At 36.3% G+C, this 24140-nt stretch overlaps 1 protein-coding gene across 3 annotated transcripts in view; it reads left to right on the plus strand.

Annotated features, from left to right (window-relative positions):
- The window catches only part of LOC113037743 (palladin-like), a 75923-nt gene that overhangs the window by 23449 nt on the left and 28334 nt on the right, over window positions 1-24140 (plus strand). For 2 of the 3 annotated variants that reach the window (XM_026195090.1, XM_026195091.1), the window contains exons 2-10: window positions 6250-6425; window positions 7267-7333; window positions 9213-9330; window positions 9590-9658; window positions 10409-10550; window positions 12986-13009; window positions 13929-14048; window positions 15106-15487; window positions 18377-18412. In XM_026195090.1, the coding sequence (XP_026050875.1) occupies window positions 6250-6425; window positions 7267-7333; window positions 9213-9330; window positions 9590-9658; window positions 10409-10550; window positions 12986-13009; window positions 13929-14048; window positions 15106-15487; window positions 18377-18412 (1134 nt within the window). The remainder of the gene's footprint in view (window positions 1-6249; window positions 6426-7266; window positions 7334-9212; window positions 9331-9589; window positions 9659-10408; window positions 10551-12985; window positions 13010-13928; window positions 14049-15105; window positions 15488-18376; window positions 18413-24140) is intronic. The other variant, XM_026195089.1, reaches the window with a different exon arrangement.

Raw genomic sequence — 24140 nt, forward strand, 5'->3', positions numbered from 1 at the left:
AGTTATTTAATGGTTTATTGGGATAACCTGTTTCGTAACAGATGACAACATCAGAACTAAGCTGGTCTATATGCTTCAGTAGGTCTTTTTACCTTCTGAGATACTTTTTTTAAATTCAAAACAGCTAGATGCTGTGCACAGGCCTCAAGACATGCCATCCTAAACATGGCACTCATGGCATGGCTGAAAAGACAGTCACTTGTTTTAAATCATCAAATGTTGAATAAACATGCCACACTTGTCATTCCATGTGATGATGGAGAGAATTCCCTGTAGGGCACTGAGACTGACTGCTCATGGTTCTCCAGTCTGTTTGTGAGTTGTGGTCGGAGATATAGACAGACACAATGAAGTAGTCATGAAGCAATGCAATAAGGCCTTTATTTCTCAACATATTTGGGTGACAACAGTGTATAATAGATGGAATTGGGTGTTTTTGAGGCAGGTTTAACATCCATGCACATTGCACTAAAGTCAAGCTTTGTCTTAAAATCTGGATTTGTTTCAGCATATAGTAAAAAAAAGAAGAGGATTTTGTTTTGTGAGCTGTTATATATATACACTGCATATATTTGCAAAGCTTTATAGATACTTTATATTTAGAATGAATTATTATTATTTAAATGTTTACACATTTTTATAGTCATAATTTCACATTTAAAACAACAAATTCAATATGTGTATATGATTTTGAATTATTTAATATTATGTTCAATTTCAACTAAATCTAAAATTAATAAACGATTAAGCAATGCAACTATAACAATTATTATATCCCAGTGCATTCTAGGAGAAAAGCGAATAGGATTGACCCCCAAAAACAGTTTTTCAGTGTAGGCCAATGCTGGTTTGACTAATTTCAACTGAAAAGCTTCATAGAGATAAAATAGTTGTGTTCCTGAAAGTCACTCGTTTGTAGTTTAGTTAACACACACACAATATATATATATACTGTAGTGATGTGTTTGGTCCCGTGTTTGGTATGTGCTGTGGGTTTGAGTTGTCGGGCAGTTCATCAAAAGTGCCTCGGTTCTTGAAATATGCTTACAAAGTGGTAACTCGAGAAAAGAGAGGAGAGAATTAATAATGAAGACAAATGAGGGAATAGCTGTAGATTGAGTGAGGAAGGGGTGAAGACGACAGATACTCTTGATGCCAGATCTGGGCTTAATTTTGCTGTAGTTGCGGTAAAGCACACAAAAACGTTTGCCTTCACGCAGGATCTGAAACACATGGACATGATGCTTTAGTCGAGCAATTAGAAGCTCCTCCATCTGAATGTGATCACTTGGACTCTAAGCTAATGCACATTTCAATCTGCTTCCTGACCTCAATGACAGTGATGTCTTACAAGCAGAATGTCTTCGAATGAGAGCAGACTGATTTCACCACACAACAAACACACCGTGTCTGCCTGTCACTGTGATTTATGTGACAAATTCCAGCTGTTGGTCATAGATGACCCGAGCCTCTGTTCACTCTCGTGCCCTGTCATGAGCTTCCCCCTTAACACATGGGACACACTCATTTCTATGAACATTTGTACATTTAGTAACTGTATTTTAAGTAAGTTAAAAACACAAGCAAGGGTCAGACTTTATTTTAAGGTCCAATTCCCCAAAAATAATTTGCTGCTTATTAATAGTAAGTAAGTTGTTAATTTAGGCAGGGCCGTAGCTGGGGTTTGTGGGACCCCCGGTGCAGGTTGTACCAGTGGGTCCTGTTTGAAATTGTTTAATTTGTATGTTCATTTTATTTATTTATTTGTTCTATATACACAATGTTTACATTTTTTTATTTGTAGGTGTCCAGGTACAGAAACCAAATAATTATATCTAAAATAGCACTGCATAGTCTTAACTATAAAAATGAGATATACATTTTTACCAAAATTTATTCAGAGACCTTCCACATTTCTCACATTATCACAGTTTACTTGCTATAGTTTAGAAAATGGTAATAAAATATATAAAAGAACTCTTAAGTTAAACTGTCAGAACAAATTCATCTTGATAATGTCAGATAACTTTGATAGAAAGGTATGTAATGGGTTACAATCAACCAAAACTTCAGACAACTGTTAGTATAACAATATTTATGCAACTATCAATAATTTGTTGATCAATTCCCAAGCAATGCGTAATTTTGTTTAGTCTGTGGGGTAAAAAGGTTGCATTAGCAATTCAGGAAAAAACACATAAACAAAAGATGGTGAGGCTGAAGTGTCAGAATAATTTTTGGTCCCAATTTTTTTTAATCAATTTCACTAGTAGTCCAATGAAGAATTTTTGGATATAATATGTCACAGTTAGCTTTATTTTGATAATAAAAAAAATCATATTACTGTGCCAGTAAAACAGAAATTCACCTTTACTATCCTTGTACCTTGATTATAATTATTATAAAGTTTACCGAAACTATAGCTGTCAGACATACTTTCCAGACAACATGTAATCACCACATTCTTGTGCCATCAATTTTCTAAAACTTTAATTTGGTTTTATTAACTGTTTTGTGTTTTTGGAACTGAATTTAAACCACCAATAATCCTTAAGGGGTAAAATCCTCCTCACAGAAACAAAAAACTAGTTTGATGCTGTGGTGAATCAGACACACACACACACCGTAAAATCAGCCATAACTCTTGCTCTCTAGATAAATGATTGTTTTAGGCTTGCGTGTGCCTGTAAAGAGGTGGAGAGACAGAAGAAAAAAAATGAAAATAGAGAGCTGAACACTGCACACTTAATGTGTTTCATCTCATGCCACTAAATCAAGTGTTAACCCTCGGTTCTGAAAACGGTTAATAGCATTTGAATCCATGAATATGATATAACGTGTTGACATACTTGCTTGAGCAGCTTGTCTGTTCTTTCTGTGTGTACTGACGAGTCAAAGAGGATGAGGGATAGATTAGCTGCTGTTGTCCGAGCCATGAACAGCAGAGGGGTGAGAAATGGAGCCGCCAAACCTTGGAATGTCTTGGAATCTTTCCAGGATTCACAAAGGTGTTCTAAAGTGACTCTAACAGTTTCAAACATTTACAAACGCACACAGAAGGGACATTACAGTTATAATGTAACAGACATCCTTCACTTTAATAGCCATGGAGAAAGAAACAATGTTTAGAGATCTGATTTCAAACGCAGAAACAAAAAAGAAGCAGATCTGAAATCTAAAGGAGTATTTAACCCCAAAATTAATATTCTACAATTTACTCACCCGTTCACATAAGACTTGGTTAATCTTTAAAACACAAAACACAACCTGAGAGGTTTCTGTCCCTTCATTAAAAGTACAAAGTGCATCATATATATAGTAAACAGATGCACAATGTATGAGTCAATCATTGATTAGATGTAAAAAAAAATTTTTTTAAGAAAAAATAAATAAATTTAAACCAGTTCGTCATATAAAGCAACTGTATCTCTTCACAAGATTAAACTGCATTTATATGGATTAATTTTAAGATGACTTTGTATTTTTAACTTGTGGTTACCTGTCCTGAACCCTTTCAGGTTTCATTAACCTGTTAACTGTCACTCACGTTTTTGAAGATAGACATGAATGTGCATGATACAAACCTAAATTTTTATAATTCATGACTGAAAACATTTTGTAACATGATTTTGATGTACCATTTACATGGTAATGCAATGTCTGATTTTAAAATGGGTTTTGAAGGATGAATTTTGAGATTTTATGTTTTCAAGTGATCTATAACTTCTGATGATTTCTAAAACAAATTTCAACAAAGGTCAAAGCTCCTTTTGTAATGTAGATTTCTGAGGGTGCACTCTTGTCATAAATTTATCTATTACTTTTCCTACATAATGTTTAACAAAAAATATTGGTAAAATATATATTTGGGAGTCTTAGACCTTTCCAACGATATATAGTTTGTCAAGATTAGATTAAATTTGATTGTAATATAGTATAGTCAACGTAGGCGTCCCATATACGGGACGGGGTGACATTTAACAGGTTAAAATATCTTCATTTGTGTTTCAAAGATTAACCAAAGTCTTTGGAACAGCATGAGATGAGGATGAGGTTGAATTTTCATTTTTGGAAGAACTATCCTTTTAATGGACAAGGGAACTTGATTTGGTAACTAGAAATGAAGCAGAAAATGGATAAAGCCTTCGACTGCCGGGATGGAATGAAACGGACTCAGCAGGCTCCGGAATGCTTGGATTCTTTATAGAAGTCTTAATGATGTCTCAGAGTATTTTAAGATCCGGAGACAAGCTGAATGAACAGCTGTGCGCCTAAACCAGAATTCATTCCACACGACTTCAGACAGATTTTAAAGTGTGTGTGTCCATCTGTACGGGTTCATGAATGGATGAAAGTGGTTTGGGACACTTGAAGTACAAAGATAACTTGAATGAATGGCACAATATGATGTATTGGGGAGGCTTGGTTTAGAGTGTGTGTGTGGGTGTGTGTGTGTGTCATTGATTCCCGTTCCCGTAACATACACTCACAGGTGTTCGAGACAGGTAAGCTAGTTGTCATATTCATGCCTCGGGGAGTTAGAACACACACTGATATCTCAAGTAACTGATTTATAGAAACAGAAATTGCGTTTGGTGTGTGTGTGTGTGTGTGGTGAGTAAAGGACTTTCCCTGCAGACTTTATGATACCCAGACCTCTATGTCACAATGAAGTGCGGTGTCCCCGCTTTAGGTGTGTGAGTGTTTGATGTGTCATATTCCAGCTGTGCACACACATCAATCTAAACATTCCTCTCTGTCTGAGATTCGCTTGATGTCATGACTAAGCAACAAAACCTGCCAGAGACACACTGACTTAAATTTCTGTGTTCAGCTATTTTAGAGATTCTTCTAAGTATTTTACATGAATTGTCTGGACTTTGCTGTGTTAGGACTATTTGTTTTGAAAAGCACAGATAAGATGGAAATATGTGTAATTTTATTTAATATTTATTTATTTTTAACATTGCAACTCACTACCATATTTATAGAAAACGATTTCTGCCACAGAATAAAAAATAAATAAAAATCTAAATGTAATTGAGGGTTCTGATTTGATTCTGTGCAATTCTGAGTTTATATTTCACAATTCTTTCAATTCTAAGAGAAAATAAAATCTGATTTCTGAGATATACATTTTGATTTCTTCTGAGTTCCAAATCTGAGTTCATATGTTGCAATTCTGACTTATTTTCTCAGAATTGTGAGAAAATCCTCACAATTCTTTTTTTCTGCCACAGAATAAAAAATAAAAAAAGATAATCGTGACATTTTATCTAAAAATAAGAAACATATAATTAATGTGACACTAATTAAACGTTGCTCCATTTATTTGAGCATCCTGACCTACCCAGCAATGCTGACATGCAACCAATGCACAGCATCCAATGGTGTTGTTTGGGGGTGTGGCTATTTGTTTGGCCAACCAATGGCAGCTGGAAACCTGTTTAAAAGCCATCCAAGAGATCCAAGAGAAAACAATCCCTCATGAATATAAAGTGTCTGTTGAATGTTCACTTCAAAATCCTGCCAAAGTTTAGTCACCCGCATACTTTTTGACTATATTTGTTGAAATCTTGAAATCTTGAATCTTGAAGGGACTGTCATTTGTAGTGGTGTCTGATTTCTGAAAATAAAGACTACTTGCAATTTATGTGACACTTCAAAATTAGCAGTAGTTGACAATGCCTAATTATTTTAATAATATGCATTTTTTCATGAATAATGGATGTGAATATACTATAGGGGGCAATTTTAGATACTGCCATACATAACTTTTATCATTGAAATGTTTTACTGCCGGCGCAGTATTTAAGCTTTGATAAAACTCTTTTTGATGAAACAGTGAATCACATGGTTTAAACAGCACTACAGTGTTGATGAGGATGAGAAATACCCGTCTAATGAGGAAAATCTGCACTCATTCTCTTTAGAGCTTACTCATCTTCAGATAAGAGATTAAACTGATTAGTAATACCAGATTGAAACACAAACAGAGAGACTGGAAGAGAAAATTGATTGCAGACATCTACAGTAAACATGACCTCTTTCATATCAATTTATTTTCCCTCTTTCTCACACATATAGTGTTTGAGAGTAATAGGTTAGTAGTTTCCTCCTAATTGCAATGTTTATATTTTGAGAGATAAACCATTGCATATTTGCACTGCATTGCGATTGTTAACAATTAGCTCTATAATTTGGGACTCCCATTGATTGAAACGCCGTCCTCTCTCTTCCACTGGACAGATGGTTTTGTGAGGGGCGGGAGCTGCACCACTGCCCTGATATCCAGATCTGTCGTGATGGTGACCTGCACACTCTGGTGATAACTGAAGCATTTGAAGACGACACCGGCAGGTACACCTGTGTAGCTTCCAACGCACTGGGAGCAGACAACACCTCTGCAGAGGTCTATATAGAAGGTGAGGTCATAAAACATCTAATCATCTTTTTAACTATATAAATTGACTTTTTATGTTTTAAGCATACGGTAAGTATAATAAATATAATGAGGTTTACAGTTTGGCAGTAGGGTATTAAAAATAAACTTCATTCAAGATATTTTGTCTACAAAGTATTATTTATATACGATTTTGTAGTCAAATTATCTTGGGAGCAATACTGATTAAAAATGGTTTTGGTAGAGTAGGAAATGGATAGATGTCTATTACAATGTGTATAAATATGATTTTTTTTTTTTTGCTGTACCCCAAAATATTTAAATTATGCAATAACATTAGTGAAATTTCAGCGATCAAATCTGTAAAGATGCTTCATCGTCAGACTCACAAGGTGAAGGATCAATGCAGCTTCTTCCTCATATGGCTTTTGACCCTTTGACCTTAGACCTCAGCTGACAGTTTAACCGACCCTAACTATGTATTATCTAATAGCCCCTAATTCACCAAGTGCCATAAAAGTTCCTATTATCTAACCTGAAGCACGCAGCGGTTTGTTTGGATATGAACTGACCTTAATAGCCAAGGCCATTAGTAAGTCTCTGAAGGCCAATAATCCATCAAGAATTTACAGCTCACACAGACGACACTTTTAAACCAAGCAGATTTCTGTTGGTCAGCATGGTCAATTCATGTGACATCTGCACAGTGAACTCTTTCACCTTTATACAAAACTCCTGTTCATGTGGATTGCTATTAAAAAAGAACGGATTTCATTCATGCTGTTTTGCTGTTAAAAGAAGGCAGCATGCAGCCTAAAATGTCATTTCTCTTCCATTTATTCATTATGTTTCTCTCCGTCAAGGTGCTTCTTCTTCAGACTCAGAAGGTGAAGGATCCGTGTCGAAGTCTAGATCCGGAGCCATGCCACAGTATGTGTGTTTCAGCATGTTCTTCCTCGCATGACCTTTTGACCTCAGGCCTCAGCTTACCTGGCCCTGACGATGTATTATCTAACATCCCCTAATTTATCCTCAGCCAAGTTTGTATTGCTCCTTGTGAAGAACATGGCAGGTTAGTTGGGAAAGAAGGGACCTTAAATAATAACCAGAATTGTCTTAGAAGGCCAATAATCAATCAAGAATTAAGGAACCTTGTTGCCTAATCTTCTTAATTTGTGAGATCGCTTGAACTCCCTTCAGTCACCTCTGAACTCATCCGCTTATTTCTCTTCCTGTCATCTCTTGCCTCTACTGGCCTATCAATCTTTCCTTTCTGTTTACACAAATTATTAAGCGCTTGGCTCTGGTTCCCAGTGACATCATCGCACCCATTTGGGATAATGCTCTCACTAGATCCAAAGTCATTTATAAGGTGCAAACTGCATAGTGAAAATTCACAGTGTAGTGGATATTACTTCACTGAGTGTGTGTGTGTGTGTGTGTGTGTGTGTGTGTGTGGTGCGTGTTAGAAGGAATTGCCCCACACAGAGAGCATGTAAATAATTTGCAACATTATACCATTTATTAACTTGCCTTATCTTATATTTCTATATATTTGCTGTTGGAAACTTCCACTTTAAATTAAATGACCTAATGTTCTAAGAATCAGACAAACACTGTTAAGACTTTAAATGAACCTATATCCGCCCATTTGAGGTGGATACAGCTTTTTTATGTGCTCAAATATGATATCACTTTCCATTTAATGTTCTCATTGTCTGGCAAAGATCTGCCCAGGCACCAGTAATATTACAGTAGACACATTTTTTTTATACTAACACTCGTGTTTTTAGTATATTATAGCTTTAATTATAATTTTCAATGATTTTATTTTTATATTTTCCATTTTAATTTTAATTTTAATTTAAGTTGTCATTTTGTTGTGTTTTGTCATTTTTGTTATTTTTAAAATCTGTTTAGTTTTTTCTTTTTTTTAATTTTCTTTTTTGTTTTAGATATTTTTGTACATTGTTAAACTAAACTTTGTACATTAAAACAAAAAACTAGATAAGAAATTAGAAAGTTTGCCTTGGAAACTAGTTGAAATAAAAAATTGAAGTTTTTTATTTATTCAATTTAATTTAAGTTAACATTTTTATTTATTTATAAGTAACAAAAATGCTTTTATGGTTTTTGCTTTATCACCGTTTCCCCCCACAATCCAAACACATGCAGCATAGGTGAACTGAACACTTTAAACTTCCTGTAGGTGAGTGTGGGAATGTGTGTGTGTGTGTTTGTGGGCCCTGAGATGGACTGGCCATTCATTCAGGATGGTCTGAGAATAGGCTCCAGCCTCCCGTGACCCTGCAGAGGATAAAGCAGTTTGGAAATGGATGGAGGGATAGATGAATGGGTTTCAGTTTAAGTGAAATATAATAACCCTGACCAGCACTGAAACAAATTCGGACCACTGATTTATTCTGAGGCAAAATATAACCCAGCTGTATCTATATTTTTGCCTGGTTTGTTATATGTGACCCTAAACTGGGTCACATATAATAAAAATGTAACTTCACTTGAAGAAATTTTAATGGACTGTGAAAGAGCAAAAAGATTGATTCACTTGTCATAGCTTGACAAAATGTTTTCAACTTTCAGCCAGGATGACTCAAAATACCCGTTTCTTTCAGTCACAATCTCTATTTTTCTTTTTTTCAAATGTACATGGATATTGCAAGATGAGAGAAGTGTTTTTTACTTTATATGTGAATGTTTTCTTAAAGAATGACTTTGTAGTGTTGATGATTGGTTCTCTCAGGTCTAAATCAGGTTTGTTTTAGTGTTGCTACTATTTTTTCTCATGCAGGGCGAAGAAGAAAACTAGCTCAGTTTCTTTGACGATACACACATCATCACCAAAGAGCCCAGAGGCCCAACCTCATCGCACCACTCTGGTCCAGCCGCTTTCTACCACACCACAGAGAGTAAGAAACACACACACAGACTATACCTCTTTTTTTTTACACTAAAACTGCAAACTACTATAGAGTGCTGCAAGAAAAAATCCTAAAACCGAGAAATACGTTAGTACAGTTACTAAGCTAGTAATAAGTTATCTACTACAATGACAGAGAAACAGACACATGTACAAATATGTCTGTACACTAATCAGGAATGACAACAGCAGATGGACGCTCTCCGGAAAGATCCATAATAACCACACATTGTCTCTCGTTCTCTCAGGTTCAGAGTCCAGTTTCTTCACTCTATGCTGGTGATGGTCCGGTTAAAGCGCCCCCTACCTTTACTAAGGTAATGACATGGACACACACACACACACACACACACACACAGGGAGCATCTCTAGCAGCATTCAAAAACACACACATATTATGAGAAATGGATTGATTAATCAGTGTATGAGCTTATCCAAATCATTCCATGCTCTCTCTCTCACTCTCTCTCTCTCTGTGTGTGTGTGTGTGTGTGATTTGTCATCTGTCTCATGTGCAGGCCTAGGCAGAGGTTCAGAGTTCAGTGCCAAACGCTATGTTTGTTTAGTGTGCTAAATCATTTTCCACCTCTTTAAAGAAAAAAAGTTTTTTTTAGCCCCCACCATCTCTCCATTATCCCACTCCATCTTTCTTCTACGAGACTTTAATCTTCCTAATGAGAAGATGTGCCTTCTTATAATAGATGGTTTCGTGTCATCATCATAGTCCTAAACAAACAGGCACACAAATAAAATGGCTGGATTGCATAGACATTCTTCTTGACTTGAACTTTAAATAAACCTTTAACACATCACGTGTAACCACAAGCATGCTACACACACTTACACAAACTTCAAAGAGAACGAGCACACAACAGAAGCCGACTCACACGCACATGTATAAACAATCTACTCTTCGCCTTTTTTACTTTTATGGGTTGCTTCTTGCCTCTATGTCTGTTATGCCGTCAGTCTGAAATAGTATGTACTTGTGTATGAAAGATGTGATGAAGAAAGAGCAGAATTAGTGATTGTACACCTTTTAATCTGTCTCTTCTCTTGCTCTGCAGATGTTGCAGGACGCGCAGGCATCTGAAGGTCAGGTGGTGGTTCTGGAGTGCCGGGTGAGAGGTAGTCTTCCTCTGCAGGTTCAGTGGTTTCGAGAGGGCCAGGAGATCCAGGACTCCCCTGATTTCCGGATCCTGCAGAAGAGTAAGAGAACAATTTAAAGAGGCATTCAGTAGTTCTTTAGCAAGTGTTCTAATTGCTGTTCTTCATGTCTTTTAATTAGGGATCCCACAATGTTGTTAAACGCTGGGCTGTCATATACAGTCATGCCCACAAATATTGGCACCCTTGGTAAATATGATCAAATAAGGTTGTGAAAATTCATCTGTGTTGTTAATCCTTTTGATCTTTTATTTAAAAAATGCACAAAAATGTATCATTTCATTGGATAATAAGAATTTTAAATGGGGGGAAATATCATTATGAAATAAATGTTTTTCTCTCATACTCGTTGGACACAATTATTGGCACCCTTTTATTCAATACTTTTTGAAACCTCCATTTGCCAGTTTAACAGCTCTAAATTTTCTCCTATAATGCCTGATGAGGTTAGAGAACACCTCACAAGAGATCAGAGACCATTCCTTCATCCAAAATCAGTCCAGAAACTTTAGATTCCCAGCTCCATGTTGGTGCGTCTCCTCTTCAGTTCACTCCTCTCATTTTTCGTAGGGTTCAGGTCAGAGGACTGGAATGGCTGAAGCAGAAGCTTGGTTTTGAGCTCAGTGACCCATTTCTGTGTTTTTGAGGTTTGTGTTTGGATTATTGTACGGTTGGAAGATCCAAACATGGCCCATTATAAGATTTCTAACAGAGTCAGTCACTTTTTGATTTTTTATCTGTTGGTATTTGATAGAATCCATGATGCCATTTATCTAAACAAGATGTCCAGGACCTCCAGCAGAAATATAGGCCCACAACATCATACAGCTGTATATTTCATTGTACACATGTAGGTTCTGTTTGACATTTTTTTAAAGGTTTTCTTTAGCCACTCAAACTCTCCTTCTCACCGCACATTAGGACGATATAGGCACACGTCTTCTTCCAGGCAGTTTTGTAACATTTTCTGTTGGTGTGAAATTCTTAATTATTGTCCTGATGGTGGAAATGGGAATTTTCACTGCTCTAGCTCTTGTCTTAAAGCCACTTCACCGATTTGTGAAGCCCCAATATCTTTTGCTGCACATCAGAAATATATTCTTTGGTTTTTCTCATTGTGCTGGATTATTAAGGGAATTTGGGCTTTATTTTCCCTCCTCTTTATATTTCTGTGAAACAGGAAGCCAGAGCTGTATGATTTCATGTTTATAATCACGCTGGAGTGCTCAAAATTGTGAATATGAATAGGAATATACTTCAGAGACATTTTACTCATAAGAATTTCTAGGGGTGCCGACGAGTATTTGAGAAAAACATTAATTTCATAATGATATTTGCCCTCCGTTTTAAATTCTTATCATCCAATGAAAGGATACAATTTTGTGAATTTTTTAAACAAAAAATCTAAAGGATTAACAATGCACATGAATTTTCACAGCCTTATTTGATCATATTTGCCAAGGGTGCAAATATTTGTGGGCATGACTGTATCAACATTGAGTTGTATGTAAATTACATGTATACTAGAGCTTTTTAAGGCCAATTCACTCTACACCAATAGACATAGACGAACCATGACAATCACCAAATTCCAGTATGTCACTTTTCAGACATTGCAAGATCCAGGAAATGCATCATATTTGATTTGTAAAAACAAGCGCTGAACTAAGCCATCAGATGCAGACAGGGATAACACACTGCTTTTCTCATCCAAAATTGTGAATTTAACTTACGTAAAAAAAATTATTATAAGTTAACTTATGTTAACTTATAATAAATGACTTGTGCTTCAAAGCGTGCAAGCGAATCATAGTGACAAACACTGTCATGTTATTTTGCATTCGGCAGTATCTGATCGTGAAAGACAGTTTTGGGAGGTAAATATACCGAATCATTTTAATGACCGACTTTTGCTCAGATATTTCAGAGCAAAGTCAAGTTTTTTCCTTGCATCAGGGAATTTATCTGTTACATCCTTTTTGTTCATATTTTAAGATTTGATGTGTATCTTGACATTTTCGGTCAACGTTTTTATTTTTAGTTTTTGTATGCGATAACCCTAAATTTTGTATAAAAATATGTGGACGGAACAATAATTAGTTGGCTATTATGAATTCACTCATCATCTCATGTGAGCGACACCAATCAGATGACTCATAAAAAACATCTTTTTTTTTTACAACTGTTGATTTACATTTTCTTCTGGGAACAGTAGTATAAAACAAAAAGCAACTGTGCAAATTTACAAGCTTATTTTATACTTGAAAACCTCAAAGTAACCACCATATTCTTAAAATGTTTTCCTTTTGTGTTTAAGGTAAACGTGTTATCCATTCTGTTGACAGAATAACTATTCTTTGAGTAATTTAAACTATTTGAGAAACTATGTTTGGTTTACTGGTAGACTGATAACTAGTGATTTGTTATGGTGTTTGTGTTTCTCACTTAATTCACATATCACTTTTTTTTTTCATCAGAGCCAAGATCAGCAGCAGAACCCGGTGAGTTCTTTACTCCTGCTTCCACTTTCCCCTCTTTCCACTCCTCTTATTCATAAAACACTCTCCTCCAGATACAAGTGTACCTATGGATTTATCAAGACAATGATTCTCTTTAAACCCAACATTTGTGACATCATCACAATGCAATATGCAGTTTGGAGGAGATATGACTTGAAAATCTCTGATTAACAGAACAAATGAACAGGATACATGCATGTCAACACGGCTTATGAGTCACATTCTTTCACTTACATGTGTATGGCTCACCTTTTAACTCTCACCTCTATCGTTAGGTATGACTCAGTCTGTTCACTAGTTCAGTAGTTCATAAAATAGTTATGTTCATTTTAACAGTGACAGTGAGTGAATATGCATTATAAACTAATAAAAGTAATAAAATAAAAATAGTTGTTGACCAAACCACCTACATTAATATGAGCCTCATCACTTGTAATGGTGTCGCAGGTCATTGAGTCATTTCTGTCTCAGTGTTTAGTGGTCAAGGCCCTTGCTAGTGACTGAGTTGACTGAATCACCTCATAGGAAACATTGAAAAGGAATGAGACACAGCCTCTGTCTGCCGCAGTAGACTTCTCTCTGCTATTGAATCACCTCTGTAACCATCAATTACCTGTCTAGATTCACCACACCTGTCTATCTAATTGTCTACACCCCTCCCTCATTACAGGAAATATTTATGTTAATCTCATATCTCTGGAAAAAGCATTCCTGGATGTTCCATTGCAGAAATAGATCATATTGTAAAACCGGGAAGTTATAGTAGCTTATAGAGCAAATTAATTTGAATGCTTATACAGTATGTGTGTTAATGTGTAATTGATCTAATTGATTTCTTGTCTGGTTTTGCATGTGGTATTGATTATTCTGTCATCCACGGCTCTTGTGATTGGTCTTGCAGAGGAAATCTGTACACTGGTGATTGCAGAGGCATTCCCTGAAGACGGTGGTCTGTTTTGCTGCACTGCAACCAACCAATACGGCTCAGTTAATAGCACGGCACAACTCACTGTCACCCCAGGTGTGTTTACACGGTATCTACAATAACTATATCTGAGATCAAAGTGGTAATGTAAATATATAAGTAGTCTGGTGATATATTGGTGCAAACAGAGGTTTACATTTGAAGCAACATATTCAAGTGAAAAAAAATCAGTGATCAAACAGTGTAATATATAGCAAAATACACAAAATGAATGACTTTTGAGTCCAGTATTCTTTTGATTGAGTTTAATATGTAATATGACATGAGTTGAAATAGAGCCAAAGGATAAACTTCTGAAAACAACAAAATTAAGCCCAGTAAACAGTCAGCTGATTGTTTCAACATTACTGCGTGCTCTCAAATGTAAGTAGTAAATATAAGTGATGTAACACAGGAATTGTAATGACTTTATTTACAAAGCAGTAACAAAAAACTAAAATGCCCTTTCCAAAAAAGGCATAGCAACTCCATCTGTGATCGTTCGATGACATTTTATGGGGCCCACTGTGGTTCATCTTGAAAACATGTCAGTTGCATGAGGCCGACCAGCCACATCCCATCCACAACACTCCAGGATCGGAGTGTGGGTGAGGAGAGAGGATACAGTATGTGCTGATAGCTGTGTGTCATATGACAAAGACAGGAGAGGCATGCCTGTGATGTTTATACTGAATGATAGAGTGGGTGTACTTATATTTCCAGGAGTCCTTAAGCCTTAAGTTTACTATAGAGCCATTTAAGTAAATCTGAGACAATCTCAGCCAGATTTCATGTCTGATAAAGGTTTGGATTAGGTTTTAGCTGTGGATTAACAGTTTATCTAGGATTACGGGTAGTTATAACAAGTTTTTCTTCCATTGCAGGAATGTTTCAGCATTTTGCAATGATTGTTAAAGTGTTGTAAAAACTGATTGTTCAACAATGACGAAATTATGAACGGTTTTCCCCGGTTACTCATATTTCCTTCTGTATTCCACTGAAGTGCACTGTGATATGGACCGATTGGATTTCATCTCCCACTTAATAGGAAAAGAAATCTGTTCTCACCTTTATAATGAACTGTACTACGTCTTCTGTTATCTTCGATTTCTAGTTGCTGAAGAGTTTCCCAGTAATGGAGTATCTGGGGATGACAGTGTGTTTGAGGACAACCAATCATTCCCGCCTCCACCCCCTCCATCAACTGAGATTAGTTTGTTGGAAGTCCCACCCAAAACCCCACCGAGTGCTGAGGCCTTCCAGATCAATGAGCTGGACATCTGGCCCAGTGTCACTGCGCTGCCTGTTCAGGTCTCTGCAGATGAAGAACCTCAGGAAAGTGTTCCTGACAAACCGCTACAAAATGGTCAGGCCTTAAACAAGACACCAGATGAGAGTCTACAATCACCTTCAAGTGTGAAGGAAACAGCGGCTCCGCCTCCATCGTCTTCAGCAGTTAAGGCTCCACCTCTCCCCACCAAACCCAAACCTAAACTGTGAGTACTGCAGCTGAATCCTGTAAATCATCGCAACCTTGTATTTATGAAGCCTTTTAGCTGTGAATTCATCCATATGCTAGTGCATGCGTTCACATTTTGCAGATAAATGCATTATAAATTTAGAGTATTTTTCAGGGAAATGCTGGTGACTCATCCTGCACTAGACATATTTTAATCCAATCAAATGCTCTCTAGAATGAAAATGTCCCTCCCACTAACACAAACTGTTACTGCCTAATGGGCGAAAAAGCTTTTTCTATGAGCTGATTTTCAGTTAGTTCTGCATTCAAGGAAATAAATGTACACTACCTTTCAAAATGTTGGGGTCATGATAGATTTTTTTAAAGAAATTAATATTTATTCAAAAAGGACACAATGAATTGATCAAAAGTGACAGGAAAGACATTTCTAATCTCACGAAAGATTTATATTTCAAATAAATACTGTTCTTTTGAATTTTATTCATCAAAGTATCCAGAAAAATGTATCCCAGTTTCCACAAAAATATGAAGCAGTTTTGATAATAATAAAACAAACATTCAAATAAATTAGCATATTAGAATGATTTCTGAAAGATCGTGCGATTCAGCTTCACCATTACAGAAATAAATTACATTTTAAAATATCTAAAAATAGAAAACAGTTTTCACAGTATTAGCGTTTTGCTATATTTTAGAATGATTGCAGCTTTGTTGAGCAGAAGAGACGTCCAATGACTTTCAAAAACATTACAAATCTTATTGAACCCAATCTTTTCAAGCGGTGGTGTACTGTATAGTATGTAAGTGTTCAGGTGTTTAGTAGGAATACAATCCGCCATAATGCGATCGTTATGTCACCTATGACGTTACGATGTGTTGCTGTTCTCTGCCATTTACAAATGTGATGACTCCTGTTCTGTGGTCTCATGGGATAGTATAATGTCCATCACATGCAGAGTACATCATCTGGGTATTTCTTTATGAACACAGCATATTCAGAAATATTTGACGGGCAGCTTTCGGCATATTATATAATATGAATGTCATATGAATAGCCATATTTTTATTATACCCTACCAGTATCGAACTAGGTTATAACCTGAAGGGGTAAAGTTTACCAGTGTTTCTGAGGTGATGTACAGTACAAACCACAGCTGCTTATGTATGAAAGTAGGTGGTGTAATGGGAAAACCCCACTTACAGTAGGAACAAATGCACTCTGTCCCTTTATCACCGTGTCAGAGGCCGGGCATTGTTGCATGACATAAATCACTGGGTGATGTGTGTGGTATGTGTGTTTGCATATGTGTTAACATTTGTGCTATGACTCCAGTTGGATTTCAGAGGGATCATTTGCTTTACTATTGGATGTATCTGATACTACACTATCATCTATCATCAGTTGTAGTGATATGTTTTATGTTAGCACTGATCTGACTGTAGATTTAGGTGTACTGTTCAATGCCTGAAGGTAGCTGGACATGTCTGCGGTAAGTTACAGTGTCCCTCCAAGATGCACTAGTTCTAAGCGCTCAAGACTGTGACTACAGTTGACAGGAAATGATTCATTTTATTGATATTATGTGAGTTGTCAGAATGTATCTCATGAATGCAAACACAAACAGTATGAGCTTTGATGTTTGATTTGCGAACAAATGACTCTTATGAACAGATTCTTTTTAATTAATCAGTGCAAAAGCTTCACAAAAAAAAACTCTGCCATGGTAAAGACTGCATGACTTTAGCCCCAATTATCACTCACCTACAGTTAAAAATAAAAATAAAAATCTGTAGTATGCACACAACAGAATCCATGGTACCCCAGACAGTCGTGTAGTGACTGAGAAGTGAGAAGAACATGGATCTTTTGACTTCATACACAGTTGATAATCACAGATAGTTCGGTGCGTAGATCCAAAAAACATGAAGCCACATGAAGGAAATTAAAATCCGCACATGATCATATGCAGGGCTTACACCTCCTCAAAAAATATTTTATTCAATGCTTCATCAGAGGTCGTAAAAAACAGGTGAGAAAGGTTTACAAAGGTTCAAAATGTTTTCGAGGCAAAGCTCTTTCTCAGTGACACTTTTAATTTAATTTCTGCTGGCTAACGTGAGTTATAAATGGCACACTATATGGCAGGATTGTGTTGAAATTACCCTTTTTAATAATGCAGTTCTAACTGCTTATCAGTGATTTATAATGCATTTATAAATTAGTTGATAGTCATTTAAGAACACTTTTATAAGCCCTTTACAAAAGGAAACCTTATTGCGACCTAACATTTAACATTTTAACCAATAGTTTTTGTCCACGGCTGTAACACGGGATCATGACAACAGCAAAGTAACCACAAATTGTAAAATTAGCTTTTATTCTGGCTGTGAAAAAAGGATAAAATTGCAGATTCATAAACATGTGAATTTGAGCAACATAAAAGCAAAAGTGTCTAAGAGGGAGGGACTCTTTGTTGACTCTAGGCAGAGTCAGTCTCATATATATAAATGTAGTTTAGCTCTGTAATTTTGTCTGGATTATGCGTGGCATTGAAGTTTGAGTGTGTGAACGTGACATTAGGCTCTAGTGGTTACATACCTTAACATACTTATTTGTTTGAAAAAACTCTGTGGTTATTAGCTGATTTCCGTTTGATTCCGATGCCTTGCCTTCTTTACAACCCTGGAAAAGTAGCATGTGTGTGTGTTTAGTTGGTGGATTGTTGGGAAGAAAGAGAAATAGTCAATTGTGTACATTCTAGTTAGCGTATATATAATAAATCATGTAAATGGAAAGCTTTGCGTTGTTTAAAAGCTGTACTGGGAATACAGGGCAACATTTCGTACTTGTGATTTTATCCATGACTTTTCTCCATACATTTCCCCATTCGTTCTGTGATTCCAGATCAAATGAGCAAGCAGACGACCTCTCAAATGAAAGGTAAAACAAAGAATAGGTTAATGCAACCCGAGTGTGAATAACGCATCTGTGCGTGGGTTTGACGGGCATGTGATAGCTATGAAAGGAAAATTGTTTCTTTTCATGGATGAGGTCCAAGTTGAGGTTTAAATGGCATGCCGTTTGGCAAAACACTGTCTTTGCTTGAGCTTCTGCAAATTATTGCTATAAAAAGCTGCTTCCCCAAAAGATTTTCCACTGTAGACGTCACAAATCAACCACTAGAAACAACACAGCAGGGAGCAGGTAGTAAGACCCTCCTTCCCCAACAAAAAACACACCACCCCACAGCTTTCTACCCAGCACTAGTCACTTCAGCTTGTCATTTGGTTGTAAAAACAGGAATTTCATAATTGTACAATTACCCAGGGGTCATTTCTGCATGCTGTGTGGCAGGTTATCGTTTCTCTGCATCCTCCAGGTACAACCAGTCCTGAACCCTGCCTTCTGACCCTCCAATCCCGTTTACACATTCCAGCTGATTTCCTTTGGATATTCCCATAACTCGCTGTTCACATCAGTGCTTTGAATAAAATGATGAAGTGGGATTTTAAGTTCACGTTGTAGCTGCTGAAATTTATCTTTTACAGGTCCCCTGTGATCTGAATTCTCCTTTAGTTCAACTTTATTTCAGCGTTACAGTGATTTATCAATTACATCTGTGATTATGTTGTTTGCTGAAAAGCAATTAGTAAACGAGTGGAAAGTATGAGTTTGCAGTTCCGGTCATGTTCTTTGGGTAAACTAGTAAAATGGTGATAAACTTCACCTGGTCTCATGTTTCATGTTTCAGCGATGGGCCTTGGGCTTTTTCTGGCACTAAAATGTTTTTTTGATACGATGCATGTCATATAAAATAAAATCAATCTGGCTCTGCCTACTACAAATCTCTAGTTTGGAACGATTGCTTGCTTGCAAATATGTTTGTCTTTTCTTAGCATTTCCTTCCTTTTAAATATCTAGTCTTAAACATTTTACCCCAAAATAAAAGGTTTATCATAGTTTCCTCACCCTCATGTCACTCCAAACTGACTTAATTTCTTCCGTCAACATTTTTTTTCCATTTTTTTTATATAATGAATGAGGACTGGGGTCAAGCTCCAAACTGACAAAAAAAGCATCATGAAGGTATCATAAAACATGACTTGTCCTCTATATTAGGAGTCTTATGAAGTCATATTACATTTTTGTGTGATGAACAGACCAAAAACTGTTACTTACTGAAAATGAATTAAGTAAAAATATTGAATTCACAAAGAGTTAATAATTTAGGAGCATCGGACGGAGACCGTTTTCAAGGTCAGTTCACTAACTGTGAATCAGTGAATAATGTTTTATATTCAGTCTGTTTGTCATATTAACTTAATGTATGATTTTTAAAGATTTATAATATAGCACAAAAGTTGAATGTTTTTGAAACTGGAAAGCTCCAGTCCACATTTGTTGGAACTGCAAAAAAAAGAAAAAAAAGATTATTTTGTGTTCCACAGAAGAAACAAAGTCAAACAGGTCTAGTATATGACGAAAGAATTTTCATTTTGGTTGAACCATCCTTAAATTGCCATAATTTGAAGATCCGGAGAAATCTACTAAAAAGTGAACTTTCACCCAAATGTAATCATTTTAAGACATTCAGTACCAAACTAAATGAAAGACTCACTGAAAGAAACCAACTCAGCTGACGTTCATAAAACTTATCTGAACTTATTTATGTTGGTGGGGAATTTGGTTGGTGCTTGTTCATTGTTCTAACCAAGTGTTGAGTGAACATCCTTCATCGTTTAACGCCTTTGCACTGTGTAGTTTGATTAAAATGTTCAAATCTTTTCACACTTGATCCCTTGTTTCGCTCTCCATGCCTCTGACGCTACACCCTGCGGCAATACACGCCATACAGGAAACTGCGCAGTGTGTTTTGGCAGACTTTGGTGACAGCAGGAGGGCCCTTGTGATGTAGACAGGGCCCAATGGCCTTCAGCACAGGAAGGGACTGAGAGATAGAAAGAAACAGAGGAAGGTGTGAACGAACAGGGTGTTTGGTGGGCGTCAACCTGCAGTCAACCCAGAAGAAAGGCTTTGTGGGTCAATTTTGAGGCAAATATGGCGTATAAAAATTAAGCTTATAATGAAGGAACATTACTTAATTTGTGACATTTATCTGAACAACTAAATCCCTGTTACAGCCGAGGTTTTCTTTTCAGAGGAGCATCTGTGCAAGCGAGAGATGGTTATGTGCACCTCTGATTTACGAGCTTGGTGGGCTGAAATCACAGGGGTTTTATGAGAACATGCTTCACAGTGTGTAAAGTCCATACCACACTGAAATGATAACACCTGGAGCTTGTAAAGAAACAGAGAGAAGAAAGTGAGAAGACTGTCTGCATTATGCTCTAGGGTATACGTGCTATCACATATGTACTTTTTCAGTATGCATTATTGTGCATATGAGGAATTAGAGATACTCAGCAAGTGGTGTCTGATATCATCTGTACAGCTTGATGAATGTGTGTGCTATCATAGTGAGACATTTCACAAAGCCCCTTTGAATTAAAGCTGGATTGTAATATATGTGTGCTGTAGGTTTGTCAGTGTGAGAGCCTTTGAAAAAATCTTATTTTTTTTCAGTGGATCAAATTAATTCTTCCTTCATGAGAACACAGGATATGTTTTTGTAAATGTACTGTCTATTTGGTTTTGGATTCTTTTCTTGGCATCAGCATCAGTTATGTGATACCACCCCTCACAATATACCACTATACGAGATGAGACATGACTGAAGAAAAAAGTTGGTTAATGTGCAAGGGGACTCTTTATATATATATATATATATATATATATATATATATAATTCAAAGAAATTAATGCTTTCGTTCAGGAAAGACACTTTTACATTGCTTAAAAAAATATAATAAATGTTCTATTCATTTCTATTCATCAAGGACTCCTGAAAAAAAAAAAAAAATATGAAAAATTACTTTATAATATTAAGCAGTTTTGATGATTATAATGAGAGATGTTACTGAAGCACCAAATCAGCATATTCATTTTTGAAGGATAATGTGATACTAAAGACTGGAGAAATGGCAGCTGACAATTCAACTTTGCCGTCACAAGAATAAATTACATTTTATAATAACAGTTTTCTATTCTAATGTGTTTTAAATTGCAATAATATTTCATAAAGTTGCTGTTTTTACTGTATTTTCTTTTTATTAAAAATGGAAAAATTTTACCCAACCATTAATTTTTGAATTGTAGTGTATAAAACAAACATATATATATATATATATTTAAAATCATTTTTAAACTATTGATTGTTTAATGATAAATGTAATTAAATTACTGCTGAATTTAATAGCCCAAACAGCACAATGCTTTTGCTATACACAGTCACTATAAATAATAACTCTTTTGGTTTTCAGATTTGAGAAATGTAAAGTATGTTACTCTCAAGAGATCTGAGATGAAACAGTTGCTCCGACATTGAATCATTATCCACTAACTTTATTTTCTGAATCAGTGTTTTAGAGATGAATAAAGAGTAAGGTGAGGGGTACAACAGACCCTTGCACATTCTTCCAGGAAGTAAAATGTGTTGTTTTCTATCTGAGCCAGACCAAAGTCAGTCAGCCAGACAGACAATAATCCTTCCCTTCCCTTCCCTTGACAAAAGGACCAGCCTGTGATGTATAAATGCACTATATTGGCTCAGAGGTCATTCATCAGATGTCTGTAAGCCAGACAGATGCACAATGTCTCCTAGGAAGTCTCTTTGAAGTAAATGATGCAATATTTTACCTCCTTATTCATTATGTGTTTATATTTAAACGATCACTCGCCGAAACTGTAAGGATTTTTGTTTATTCTGGATTAGTGGCTCGCCATGGTGGCAAAAGTAGAAGAGAGAAAGAGAGACAGAGATAAAGAGCGAGACAGAGAGAATAACAGATGAGAAAGGAAGTCTTTAATCCTGACTGAAGTGCTTGTATTGCTGTCTTCATGCCGAGTGCGTTGCTGCCATACCGCACCGCCTGCCACAAACCTCCACGAGCCGCAGTGGGGTTGTTGTCATGGACACTAGAGACAACTGCAGCAAACTGAGGCCGTCCTCAAACAGTCTGGTTACATTTCAGTGAGCTCTCTTATTCTAGACCGCAACCACACCAGCTTTCTCTCGAACGAATGGGTTTTTTACTTTCAGATGTCGTGCTTGATTTTACAGTGCTGATGTGGTTATTGCGGCAGTGTGTCTGTTTTATTCTGATCAACTTAGTTCCAGTGAAGGAGGTCTCATAGCCTGAAAAATCGCAATGGCAGTTGCTCCGTATTTCACCATTTCAGTCAGGTTCTCCAGTCAGTTTTTCAGGTAGTGGACACAGATAAAGCTGAGGTCACGGTGTACTGCTAAAACCATACTGTTCTGCCCAGCTTTACTGTTAAATCTGCTGCACGCTGGTCAGGCGGTTGCATTTCTGGCCTGTGACTCAGCGCTGTTTCTCAAAGCTGATTTGTTTATGAGGTGTTGCTCGTAAAAACCCAAATGGTGTATTAACAATCATTTGCTTGCACAGGCGTTGCGTGTGGTTTAGAGGCACATCCAAAAGAAAACAAGCATATTGAGATGCTTTCTCCAAGAACATTTTCCTATCCCTTTCCTAAAATGCACAAATAGGGTTTTCTTAGACTTGTGAGCCTCATTTTTAGAAATGAACCCAGAGTTTCCACTGTGGACTGTGACTTTTATTTTGTGTTGATTTCTATATGATACAATTGAGGCTCATAAAAATACTGTAGATAATTGCTAATTGGCAAGGTAGGTCATTGGTAAGTAGCCTGAAAGTAATACCGTTCAAAAGTTTGAGGTCGTAAGATTTTTAAATGTTTTAGAAAGAAGTCTCTTAATATCCATTAAGGCTGCATTTATTTGATAGAAAATACAATTCAATACTGTAATATTATTAATTTATTAGTTTATTAATTCACTTTATTTCGTATATTTAAAGTACATTTAAATAATTCTGAATTTTGTTTTTCCAGCATCATTACGCCAGTCTTCAGTGTCCCATGATTCTTCAGAAATCATTCTAATATGCTGATTTTTATTTAATTAAATACGTCCTTTCAAAACTAAAGTGTCCATTTCTATGTGCTTATAATATAAAATACACATTGTGATTACCCCAGCATGAAAAGGGCTAACAAATTTATCACAGTGAACTTGCAGAGCAAAAACATGAGCTTTGTTTTTGACCAATTCAGTCAGTTTACTTTAGAATGATTGAGCAGCACAGTGTGGCCAAGAAGTCCAGAGTGAAGACAAACACTATTGACTATGTGCAGTCCTTATAAGGAGACGGGGGGATGCGGGATTGGCTGGTATTGGATACTGGTGTTAAAGTGACCCACTGGGAATAGAGCAGCTTTCCAAATATGGAAGAGAGAGTCCAGAACAGTCCATTTTACTGGAAGAGTGGAGAAAGAGAGAAAAAGTGAAAGAGAGAAGCAAAAGTGGTTTAAAATGAGTCATTTAGAAATTAGGAAGAGGGAGTTCACATTCACAGATAAAAAGACTATATTTATAGATGTTTGATGTAAAACAGAATAGATTTAGTTAGGAATAGTTCACCCAAAAAAAGAAAATCCATTTAATCACCCCCATGTCATTTCAAAACTATATGACTGACTTTTTGCAAAACAAAAAAGATGGTGT

Source organism: Carassius auratus, chromosome 20, assembly GCF_003368295.1.
Source record: "Carassius auratus strain Wakin chromosome 20, ASM336829v1, whole genome shotgun sequence".
Lineage (NCBI taxonomy): Eukaryota > Metazoa > Chordata > Actinopteri > Cypriniformes > Cyprinidae > Carassius > Carassius auratus.